At 42.1% G+C, this 12,517-nt stretch overlaps 1 protein-coding gene across 14 annotated transcripts in view; it reads right to left on the reverse strand.

The window, feature by feature from the left end:
• LOC119495703 (Kv channel-interacting protein 2) overlaps positions 1-12,517 on the reverse strand; it is a 197,128-nt gene that overhangs the window by 56,465 nt on the left and 128,146 nt on the right. Inside the window, exon 1 of one of the 14 annotated variants that reach the window (XM_037782446.1) lies at positions 1,926-3,851. The exons of the other annotated variants lie outside the window; for them this stretch is intronic. Within the exon in view, the coding sequence (XP_037638374.1) occupies positions 1,926-2,013 (88 nt within the window). The 5' untranslated portion in view covers positions 2,014-3,851. Of the gene's footprint in view, positions 1-1,925; positions 3,852-12,517 lie in introns of those variants that run through there. 14 annotated transcript variants of the gene reach the window in all.

Consider the following 12,517-nt stretch of genomic DNA (forward strand, 5'->3'; position numbering starts at 1 on the left):
ACAAGATGGCGACAGCCAACTGAAGCCGAAAAGACACTTTAAAAGGGCAATTCACAAACCAAAGGGTGACGTCACGGTGACCACGTCCACTTCTTACATACCGTCTATGGTTTTTAACAGTTTCGGAACAACAATGGAGGTCTATGGCAGAGAGAAAGAAGCTGTCAGGCTTTGACTACACCTTTAAATGGGATTTGTTGACACTAAGAAAAATATAGAACATCATCGGCCTTATCCATTTATGAAAGCCATTTAATCATTCAACTTCTCCATTCTTTCATTCATATATTGCCATATTTGAAAAAATGTAAATCAGTGTTTCACTGTTGAATCCAAAGTTTGATTATTTGAGTTTTAAATGTTTTAATACTGTTTGACTGTTTTAATGTGGTAATTGGTCACACATTTGCTTCCTTCAAACAAAATATAAAAAAAACATCTAAAGTATGATTCTAACGACCAAAGAAAGTCTTTATCGGCACAAAGATTGTTTTCTTTTCCACATGACTGAATTGGTTATCTTACCCAATGTTATTGTTTTGGTCCAGATAAAATGTTCATACATGGGTTATAACGTGTGTGTGTGTGTGTGTGTGTGTGTGTGTGTCTCGCCACATGCACGCGTTACCAATTGCTGCTTTCCAAGCACGAACACGAAGCTCTGCAGATGTCAACGTCTGAGGAGATAACGAGGAGAAAAGCCGAGGTGGAGATGAGCGGCACGGATGGCAAATTAGTATTCACACACCGCTCTATTGACAAGGTCATCTAAACACTGCTTTATCTCACCCTACTAGGATGAACCACTGGGATTCAATAGAACCACCCTACTCTGTTGTGTCTTCCCCCCAAGGCAATGTGAGCTGCTGCTCAATATCAATCACAAGAAGAAAAAAAAAAAAAAGAGGAAAATGGGTGTAAAGCTTAGCAGCAGGCTGTCAAAAGGCTCCGTTATATAGAGGGTATTTGTGGCAAAGGACACTTTATTCAGCCAACACTAAGCTCAGTAGGACAAAGAGTGCAAAAGAAATAAGACCTTTTTAAGTATCAAGAAAAGATTTTGACGCCGCTTATACAACTTTATTCTAATCTCAGCTAATGCACATTAGCATTATAAAGTTGTGTGCGACTGTACAGGGAGAGCTGGAGAGGAGGATGGGAGAGCTGACTGAAGGGCTGGATAAAAGGCTGTGTGTGTCTTTCTCCCACTGAGAGTTTCTCAATGGAGGTGGAATGCCACTTGCTTCCAGAGGGCAATCTGTTTGGCTGCTAGAGAGAGGGCAGGAGGAGAGAGAAGGACAGAGCAGTGGGAGAGAGGAAGAGGACGAGGAGGAGAAGGAGGAAGGAGTCAAAAAGGCAGATAGAAAGAAGAGAAGAGTGAGTGAGTTCATTCAACCCCAACAGCTTTCTAATTCTCACTGTGCATACTGATCATTGATTCTTTTCTTACGCGTAGAAGCTGAGCAAAGTGGGAAAAAAACAAATGCCCACAAGCATACATACATACATACTTATATATACAGCACATATGCAGAGAGTAATCTTGAAGCTGTTTGATGTCTACTCTCTGTCTGGAGATGAAACGAAGCACTCCGACGTACTATACACACACACACACATGCACACGCGGACCTTACAAGTCCACTCACACTCTGAAAAAAATGTGCTTGTTTTGGATCTATGCAAATAAGGAGTGCATCTGCTCTGCCATCATTCAGCTAGAAAACAAACTCAGCCACAGCAGGACTCTGAACTGATGGATCAACAACAGAACCATCAGCCAAAAGATAAAAAGCCACCTCCTCTAAAACACACAACAAACTCCAGTGGAGACCATCTCCACTTGGGCTTCTGTACCCAACGAAAGAAGAAGCGCACCCACGAGCAAAAAAGCTCTGGGTGTGGAAGTTTTTGGGGGTGCCTACCTTGGGTGAGCGTTCCCATAAGGAAGTGGTAGAAATAGCGAGCCACCTTGGTAAGCTGCCTCTTGCACCTTTTCCTGCACTGGCTCATCTTGGTGCAGTAGTGGTGGTGGAGGTGGAGGTGATGGAAGTGATGGTGGTGTTGGCTGTCGGCTAGTCTGCCGGGGGAAGCAAGCTCTCAAGGTAGGAGGGGAGGAACAGAGCTCTGTGAGTGTGTGTGGTGTGTGTGTGTGTGTGTACAGTAAATGTGTGTGTGTGTATATGGAAGTCTGATTGCTGCTGCCTCTCTCCTCCTCACTCACCCTTTCTCTCTCCGTCGTCCTCCCCCCTCTCTCTCTCTCTTTCTCTCCTCCGCTCTTCTTCTCTCCACCTGTAGGGCACTGCCTGTCAATCAGCCAGCAGCGCTCTGCCTCCTCCTCCTCACGTTCTGAGGAGCCCCGTCCTGGCCTCTCATTGGCTGGGGAGTGGAGTGTGGCGGAAAATTACGGACCGGCGCACATGCGGGAGTGCGTTTGTGTGTGAGCGCTATACTACGAGGAGGCTGGCTTGAGTGGCAGGTGGTGATTTTTCTCTAGCTGCACACATCTTGTTGATGTTTTTTTTTTTCTTCTATTTTTCCCTCCACTCATGCCTCATAAAGATGACAGCCTCTGAGCGTGTCTCGGTGTGTGTGTGTGTGTGTGTGTGTGTGTGTGTGTGTGTGTGTGTTTGAGCCAGCAGGAGGTTGAGTAAAGTGACGGAGGAAACGAAGCAAACCCATTAATTAGCATCAAACGCCGTCCTTCTCTGTCTGTCTGCCTCTCGCTCGCTCATTAATGGTATTCATAACAGGAAGAGGACGAAGAGGAGGTGCAGTGTAAGAGCAAAAAGGAAAAGTGAAGGTACACGAAGAGACAGATAGGAAGGTGGAGATGGGGTAAAAAGGGGGATGCATAATTCATATCTTTCCCTCCTTTCTCCAGTGTGGTAAAATTTAAAAAGAGAGGAAAAAGCTCGACAGGAGAGAGGAGGTTGTTGGACAAATACCAGCCCTCACCAGCAGCTGATGAATGGATTATTATCTGCAAGCAGAGAGGGAGGAGAAGAGAGAGGAGGAGCTTTTTAAATCCTGTGGCACTGAGAAAGAAAGGTATTCACGTAAAGCCTTATCATTCTGCCTCCACTTCACTCAGTGTGAATGCTTGCAGAGTCACTTAACAAGAAAGCGCTCTCTCCTTGTTTTCCCTGTTGACACGTTTGATTGTTTCTCCCTCCACAACTCCCACATTACCCTACTGAACTGCTGCCACTCCGCCTTTATCCTCTCTCCTCCTCCCTGATGCTGAATTAAAAGTGATTACCGTTACCACAGCAACCCCAGACTCCATGGATTTTTCTGGCAGTCACACTCTCATACACGCACACACCTGTCTGTTCCTTAGGTCAGGGAGAAAATCAATCCAATGTCAAGCGGATGCTTCCTCGAAGCGTTTTCGTTCTCTTTTTCTACAGGCTCTCCTTCTCATTTAGAAGTCAAAGAGAAGGGGTCAGAGTACAGGTGAGGGTTTGACAGTGAGCTGTTCTTCGACTCATGAGGCGATGGAACGCGATCAGACAGAGTAAAGAGGCCTGACTTAACCAAGCAACACAGCAGGTTTCTGAACATGTGGGAGAGCAGATGGGAAAGACTTTAAGGTTTACTGACTACTTATTAATGTTGACCTTTTCGTTAAGGGATCTCTAATGATTCAGATCAGGATTAACTACCCTACTTTTGAGTGTGAATGAAGGGTTTCATACAAGCCCATGGTGTCTACTGCAACATGTACCACTATGCAGTGTGTGCAAGGTTTTCATCGGTAACTTGTCAGCTCAAAGTGGCTGTAATCAGTAGGTAAACTCTGGGTCTGTAAAGTGAAGCCAATGCAGAAGTGCCTTAAACTTGCATTCTTTCTAATCGCCAGCAGGGGGTGACTCCTCTGGTTGCAAAAAGAAGTCTGATTGTATAGAAGTCTATGAGAAAATGACCCTACTTCTCACTTGATTTATTACCTTAGTAAACATTGTAAATATGAGTTTATGGTCTCAATCTAAAAATGTCTTGTTCAGCGTTCGGTTGTACTTAGCTCCAACCTCTCGAGTCACTTCTTGTTGCAAAAATACAAGATGCGACGGCCAAAAAACAAGATGGCGATGTCCAAAATGCCGAACTCTGCGCTTACAAAACGGCAGTCCACAAACCAATGGCTGACATCACGGTGACTATGTTCACTTCTTATATACAGTCTATGGCTATAGTCAATGTCTCTATATTAACAATGGATCACATGACTACTTGTATGTGAAAGGGCTCCCTCGTAGTGGTGAGCCCACAGAGAATTATCAGCCGACTCTGCAGTTCTTCTCAGCTATACAGAGGATAGCATCTTTCAGCTCATTGCTTTTCAGCCTACAACTTTACAGACTTGGTTTCAACTCCCTCATCAGCATTGTTTTCAGACACAGCTAGCAGCTGTTTTTTGAGAAAAACGGAACAAAACAAAAATCCAATGTACACTACCTATCAAGCACCTATGAGAAGACAGACAAAGTTAGCAACTAGCTGATTAACTTGGAGAATTTAGAAGCTGAAAGAGCCAAATATTTACCTCAGGAGTTGGTAGAGACCTTATCTCTATAAAAAGACTCTGCATTCACATGTACGATCGGTAGGCTACGGGACCATATTTTGGAACCGGAAGCGCTCTGGATCCCGAAACCCACCGGCTATCGTCTCATGATAATTTAGCTTTTTATTGGTTTAGAATTAGCCTGTAAACTGGCTACTTGTGAAACAATCCTGTTGTACACGTTGTCTCTCAACTCAAAATCCCAGAAACATAGCCCCTTGCCACTAGAGGCTTATCTGTGATCAGACCGAGTAAATATTAATAAATTGATATGATCGGTATATCATTTTACTGAAAATCAATGAATGACAATAATTATCTCCAACATTTAATTTTAGTGTGCTCTCACATCTGTTGGCACTGGTTGCTTCAATAGTTTATCTTAGAGGAAAGTTTGAAGGAAGCCCCCCCCCAGTTGTCTCACAGTGGTAAACCAAATAAAACAGCCCACAGTGAAACTCACTGCAGCACAGAAACTACCGGTACATTTGTGTTGACATTGGTGGGCAAATAGAGCAGACAGCAATCCGCTGAACTTGTCTGCTGCTGCCTGCGGGCTAGAGCGTGGGTACCCGACGGACCCGTCAAATGATGTTCGAGATCGGCCTGCTTGGCATGGTGCTTCAAGTTGTTTTTAGTGAAAATGTAGTCTGGACCTACTGTCTGTGTTGGGCTACTTCTTGTGCAGTACTCGGGTCGGTTTGGACATAAAAAACTGAATTCCTGTCGGGTTCTGGTCGGTCTCGGTTACAACTCTCTCGGACTCGGGTTGAGTTTGGACAGAAATAGGCGTCCCGAGCTGCACTCTAATGACTCTAATGCAGGCCGTCTCCATCATCCTGCCAGTATCCTGCATGTCTGACTCTGACAACATGTTATAAATAATATAAGATAAACCATGCTGCATTGCTCAACTCCAATAACCGATTTAAGATATTAGATATGCCCCCTGAAGGAGAAACAACAAAATATATATCAACAAGTGCTGAGGACATTTACAGCTAGACTAATTTACATCAATTAAGTTGTAAAACTGCCAAATGTTGTCATAAAAGTGAGCAAGATGACCTTTAGAGAGTTTATAGCAGCATTATAGGCAGTCAATGAATACTCATCTCTTTGTTCCAGCTTTTCCTCGGCAGGCAGCTTTTTGTAAAAAAAAAAATGAGAAGGAAGCAAACAAACTCATTTCAACACTGTTCACACACACACACACTTTGAGCACACGGCTCATCTCCCTAAGCCTATGAATAATAGAGTCTGCTAGAGTCACATTGTAGTTTAAGAAAGACAGCACGCATGCAAGCACACATACACACATACACACGCACATATACATTCATACACGTACTGAGCTGAAGAGGAACTGAAGCGATGGATTGAGTGATCAGTGTAGCATGAAGGATTACAGACTTGCAGACTTACACACACACACACATAGACGCACGCACACACGAGATCAGGGTGTATGATCTGATGGTGAAAGGTTAAAGTTTAATACGGCCAGCTTTGTGCTTAAGAGATGAAGGAATGGAAGAAATGAGGCTAATCAACCTTTATATGTCTCGAAGTTAAAGCAAGGAAAGTACAAAACATGAAGGCGATTCTGAGTGCATTACATAACGCATAAAGACAGCAAGTAAGGAAAACTGAATAAACGTTACAGCACAAATCAAAACACTAAAACATATTTTAAAGTTAAATTTGCTAAAGTCAAAATTTGGAGCATAAGCCTCCACACGGCTCGCGGCTAACGGTGCTAACAGCGCTAACAATGAAAACAACGGCTGACGGAGCTAACTGTGTTAACCTGAGGGGGAACCGGAGGATGGGTGCCACGCTTCCGTGACTACGCCGTCGGTTGGGACGGTGTTATCAGTTGTAACCAAGAGCAGTGCAGACCGGTAGACGTGAGCTAGCCAGTGGGGCACGCTCACATGCACTAACATGCACTAAAAGCATGCGCGGCCGACCCGACTATGTCAACAAAGCACAAAGAAGCTCGGATTACAACACACACAGAGTACAACACACACAGAGGGAGACAGACTTCATTCTCTGCTCAGGTAGACATTACTCCTCTACATCTTTACATAGCAAATAGTTTGATGCAATATTAACGCTCTGGATATTGAATAGAGCTCCTTTTAAACTTCAGTGATGCTGGATCTTTCCCTGCCCTTAGCACATTTAACATCATGTCTGATATTTTTGAAAGACGGAAAAAATGCTTCCTTTTTTAAACTCCAGCATGTGTTTCAGTTTCTACTCTCAGCATGAAACTGTCAAGCTTTGACACCGTTTTTCTTTTTGTGTGTTGCAAATCTGCAATACTCTTTATTCACAGTGTATGGTGTTACTGTTCACACACAATCCATAAAAATAACCACTGTCTGATCAGCTCGTACTTCATGTGATAAAGCAGGACAGTTGGTAAAAGGAGCCACAAGGTGGGAACTATTATTGACGGGGGGTGCTTACTTTGCCAATACACAGTGATCATAGATTTGCTGCCTTCAAATGAAATCTGTGGGGTTCGAAATGGAAGGTCAAATACATGACATGCTTGTAGTTAAAGTAGTACTTTGTCAGATCACTGTTGTTAAAAAAAAGATGTTGCCTTGTTTCCTTTTCAAACATATAATTTATTAAATTAGTTTGTGCTTTTTCTATTTTAACATCATGTTAGAAATGAAAAGAAATAGACAAAAAACTAAAAAAATGTCTAGTCACCTACTGTAAAAGATTCTGAATGCCTCTTCAGTGGGTTGTTCAAATCGACTGTTCATGTGAACGTGCTAAAAACTGCCCCACTTGAACTAGCTACTTTTGGAAATTCAAAAAATGTTCTGCAGCAAAGAAAATCTGAAAAGTAAGCAAAAACTATATGTAATTTTCTTTCAGATTTTGGAAAATAAAATAAATAAAATAAATAAAATAAATAAAATAAATAAAATAAATAAATGTGACTCAGATTTGAGTCAGAGGTAATTTTGCCCAAAATATTAATAAAATATCAAAATATTAGCCATCACTCAGGGACCTGTCTTCCTTTCAGAAAAGCTTTACAACACCAAACTCTTTTACCTCCAGCTCTGACACTGTGGCTGAGGTAGAGCATGTCAGACCCTCTCCAGATATCTGACAGGTTTACGGAGGATGTAGAAGAACTTGTCTGCAACACTGAGGCGCCATCAGTTGAGCCAACCAGACAGTACAGTACAAACAGAAATAGTAAGAAGTAGCAGTGGTATAATTACACAGTGTCAGGATTAGCTGACTGTTACCCAGCAGGAAGACGAAGCTTCTCTACAGGGGGGCTATGACGGAGGTGATTGGAAAAATTGAAAGGAGGGGTGTGGCTGATTCAGAACCAGAGATCTGCATGTGTTGTTGTTTTAGACACTGTGACACATGTCCATGATTTGTGCCAAGACTCAGCTGCCTGTTCTCAGTATGTATGTGTGTGTTTTTTCCATCCAGGAGTCTGAGTCACCACCACCAAGATGTCCAGAGTGTGAACCTAGCAGAGCCAAATCCAGGCTGCAGTCCATTAGCGACTATTACCAAGAAATACAACACAAACACAGAACAAAACACCTCTCACGACACGCCCTTTTAACACCAATTATCAGCTGACAAAACCTTTTGTATTTAGTGTTGATATCTTAATTGAGACTTCAATCAAACGACAGCAGCTCTTAATTGTATTCATGCAAGGACTAAAAATAGTGTCAGTCTTCAAATGTCAGTGATCAAAAAACAAAAAAATGGACAGACGAGGAGGCACGAAGGAAGGAAGGAAGGCGGAACGTGTTGGCAGACAGACAGAGAGGTCAAACACACAAGAAGAAAGATGAGTTAAGTAGCAGGCAGACTTGCGGCAGCGTTGGCCCGACGGTGAAGCTCCAGATCTGCAGGCTGTCTGTCTGAGTGATTGGATCCATCATTAAGATGGAGACCCTGGAGGCCTTAGACCTGCCCTGACCATGAAGTCTGTCAGAAACATCATCAGGCAGACTGGAAATCTGGGGCTGTTTTGGCAGGTCAACAGGAGGATAAATCTACCCGGCTGTCTGATTGACCTCACCTGCTTCCCTCTTTTCTCCTCCTGTTTCTAAATTAAGGTTTGTGCTGAATGAGAGTCAGATGCAGAGGAAAGCTAGAGACCATCTATCACACCAGCCGCAACTTCAAATCGAGCCAGGGGGGTAAAGTCGGGAGGCCAACGGCTCCTTCCCCACTTCCTACCCCCTACTTCCAGCGCCCTTGCTATAGGTGTCTCCATGACCACATTTTGCCACGATGATGATACAAACACAGACTCACAAGGTGAAAACCAGCGTCGCTGTCACGTCTGGTAAATATTATGAACGATCAGGTTTGTGTGTCTGCGTGTTGCGAGGCACAAGGACAACATAATGATTTTACCACACATTTGGAGCAGTCGGTGCAGCAGTCGGTGCAGGCTGCCATATGAACACAAAATGCGCACAGGAATGTGGGAGGGCAGATGTGACACTGACACTCCACTCAAGTATCTGGCAAAGACACACACATATTTGTTTTTAATACTATTTATGTGGCAGGCAAAGGCACCAGCTGGTGAAACCCACTCAAAACTCTATTCATTGGGAACATGTGACTGTGGAAGGAAGGAGAGGAGAAAGGGAGGAGAGAGGAGAAAGAGAGGAGAGAGGAGAAAGAGAGGGAGGAGCGAGCAAGAGGCACAGGTGGAAGCACTCTGCTTCAGGGATGTGCGGTTAAGCCTTAAAGGGACAGTTTGGGTGTTTTGAAATGGTGTTGTATGAGGTACTTATCCATCTTCAGTGTATTACCTACAGTAGACAACGGTCTGCACACCTCCAGTTTGGAGAAACAGACAGGAGTTACCGGCACAGGAGCAAAACAATGTACGACCTAGAAAGAAAAATCGAAATCTGTGTAAGTATACGCTATATTTAGAATGTTTTATCTTGCCGTCAGACAGCCCATTCCAATGGAGAACTGAACTGAGAGTGAAACTTATCTATGCTCTATTCAAAGGCACCAGACTCAGTTAACAAATACAATATAGATACGTTTCACTTTCAGTTCAGTTCACCATCGGAAAATATTCTAAATATAGCTTACACTTAAACTGATATTGTTTTTTTTAGGTGGGCCTTTCTTTTAGGTGGCTAAGATAATTTTGCTGCTGCCCCCGTCCTACTTTGGTCCCGTACTTCTGTCTGTTTCTCCATACTGGGGGCGTGCTGGCCGTCGTCTACTGTAGATAACACACTGACTATGGATACGTCCCTCATACAACACCCAAACTATCCTTTTAGATACAAAGTTGTCACAGAGCTGAGACAGACAGACATTCTGGGCCCTACAACCTTTCCCCATCCGCTCCTGCTCCATTTGCATATGTGTGGGGAGGATTTTGCCCTCTTTGGGGCTATTAAAAACTAGCTAATGTGGATTGGAAGCAGACTATAAAACTGTATTTATGACCCCTGACCTCTGGGAGCTCAGCCAATGGTTGACAGTTACTGTTTGTGTTGGATTAAAGATGCTTAATTAAAGTTTGCTAAACTTTCACCACACTGCCTTTTTATGTTGGCTTCAATTCAATTAATTTTTTATATAGCCTCAAATCACAATCACCAGCTTCAGGTATAAATCACAGAATGTCAATTAGTCCCAAACTTAATATATCTGATTTTGTCTTAATATGAATGCATCATCCAATTAAAATGAACATGACATGCAGATTGTTTCGGGGATGTCACACATTTACAGTTAAACAGAACATAACGTAGGGTAACTGAACAGCCGAATGAGCTCGGCAATCATCCGTATCCATGGTGATGGAAATTTTATGGAGTGTGGCGAGTGCATCCCACAATTTACCTGTTTATTTATTCCCTCCCCTTTAATGTACTGTGACGGCTCTCCACAGCTGCAAATATGGTTTACTGTGGAATGATATTCCACAGTTAAGTTCAATTAGCTAGGGGATCATTTGGAAAAGCTATAAATTGAAAATTTAACTCCGATAAGTCACGCAGAGGGAAAGTGGGTACAACAGAAAAGGGAAATTGAAGCATCTCTTCACTAAATAACTCCTGCAAACACTTGATCACATATTCTAGCAGTGTTTTTATTTTTCAGTTTTAGCGCAATGCTGTTTGACAGTGCAATTCATAAAATCAGACCCCCTAGGTGCCTAATTAACCACAGAGTATGTTGAGACTCTCAGTTGAAGCTAATCTGACTTGTTCAATAAGAGCATTCTTGTTGTTCAGCAGGTATACATTTGACATGTGTAAGTTGAAACCCACCTCACAAACTTTCTCACTGGACATGACAGCCTTTCTAGCATTACATACTTTAAACTGAGTGATACCCAGTGGTAAAATGCAACAAAGTAAATTAACTCAAAAGTACTTTACTTAGGTAAAATGTTGACATACTTGTGCTTAACTTGAGTATTTCCATTTTCTGCTACTTTATACTTACTTATACATTTTACATAAAAACATATATGCTTATATGATACAATGCAGTACTGTACTACTAATATACCCAGTAGTATACAATGTGTCTGAAAGTGGCTCCACATTGACAAACATTAAAATGCTCTTACATGTATTCATTAGTGATAAAAAAAATATTATAATAATATAAAAAAAAATTAAAAGGAGCTATTCAGCATAATGAGCACTTTTACTTTTGATACTTAAAGTACATTTTGCTGATAATACTTTTACTTGAAGTGGAGTATTTTTAAGCGATGGTATTTCTACTTTTACTTTTAAGTAAAGGATCTGAGTACTTCTTCCACCACTGGTGATATCTAATGAAGTAGACACAGTAAAGGACAGTTCAGACTCACTATTCCGTGATTAGAAAAAACTTGCCATCCATAAATATTTGACAAAACCACAACCAAGAGATGAATCAACAAGGTAAGCAAATAAAAATAAGAAACTAAAATCAAAGAAGGCAGCATGAAAGCACCTATCCATGTAATCATATTAATATTCCTTATTAAAGCACAGCAGCACTGTAGCCACTGGCTGTCCAGCGGTGCAGATACCAAACACCAGAACATCAGCTCCATGACGCTGCTGCCATCTGCAGGCAACAAACCTGCACAGCAGGTTCTCACAGGACCGAGAGAAACGTATAAACTTCACAAACACACACATACATACACACATCAACTTCTAACTTTAACAAAGACCATAGAGGAAGAGGAGATATTAATGAAGCTGAAACACCAAGTAACTAATGATGCACGGCTCTTCCAGCTGGGAGAGAAATATGACTATAGCACACTTCCAATTTGAATACTAATGAATATTCATTAAAAGCTGTTCTAAAGATAAGAAAGTATGGATGGCAAAATAATTATTTGTGTATGTGTGTGTGTGTGAGCAAATATGTGCATGTGTGTCTGCAAGCGTCTAAGGATCGGAACGCCACCAAGTACAGACCTTACATGGTTCCTCCATCGCCGGTCCGACCACTAGTGGACAACCTTTTAGGCATATGAAAGGTACTATGACAATCAAAGTAGTATATTTCAGCGAGCAAAACTATCCATCTACTGACAAAGCTCATGAATAAATATGCAAATATTATGCATTTAAAACAGATATACTGGTCTTAGAGGTACAACTCTACATAACAATACTTACAATATTTATACACATATTTTAGATGCATAGAGAGGGGAAGAAAGGCCAGAAAAGGCATCTGGCACTCCATATTAAAATACACTGTGTGGTGTTCACTGTGGCGTCCAGTGACATTAGAATAATTGGCTGTACCAAACATTACAGACCAGTAGAGGGCAGATACAGACCAGTAAACCCACAGCTATTGTAGGTCTAAAACAAGATCATAATTCTCCCTTATAGTAAGAAATAAACATTTTTCTTCCTACGTTTCATT

This window comes from Sebastes umbrosus, chromosome 10 (assembly GCF_015220745.1).
Source record: "Sebastes umbrosus isolate fSebUmb1 chromosome 10, fSebUmb1.pri, whole genome shotgun sequence".
Classification (NCBI taxonomy): domain Eukaryota; kingdom Metazoa; phylum Chordata; class Actinopteri; order Perciformes; family Sebastidae; genus Sebastes; species Sebastes umbrosus.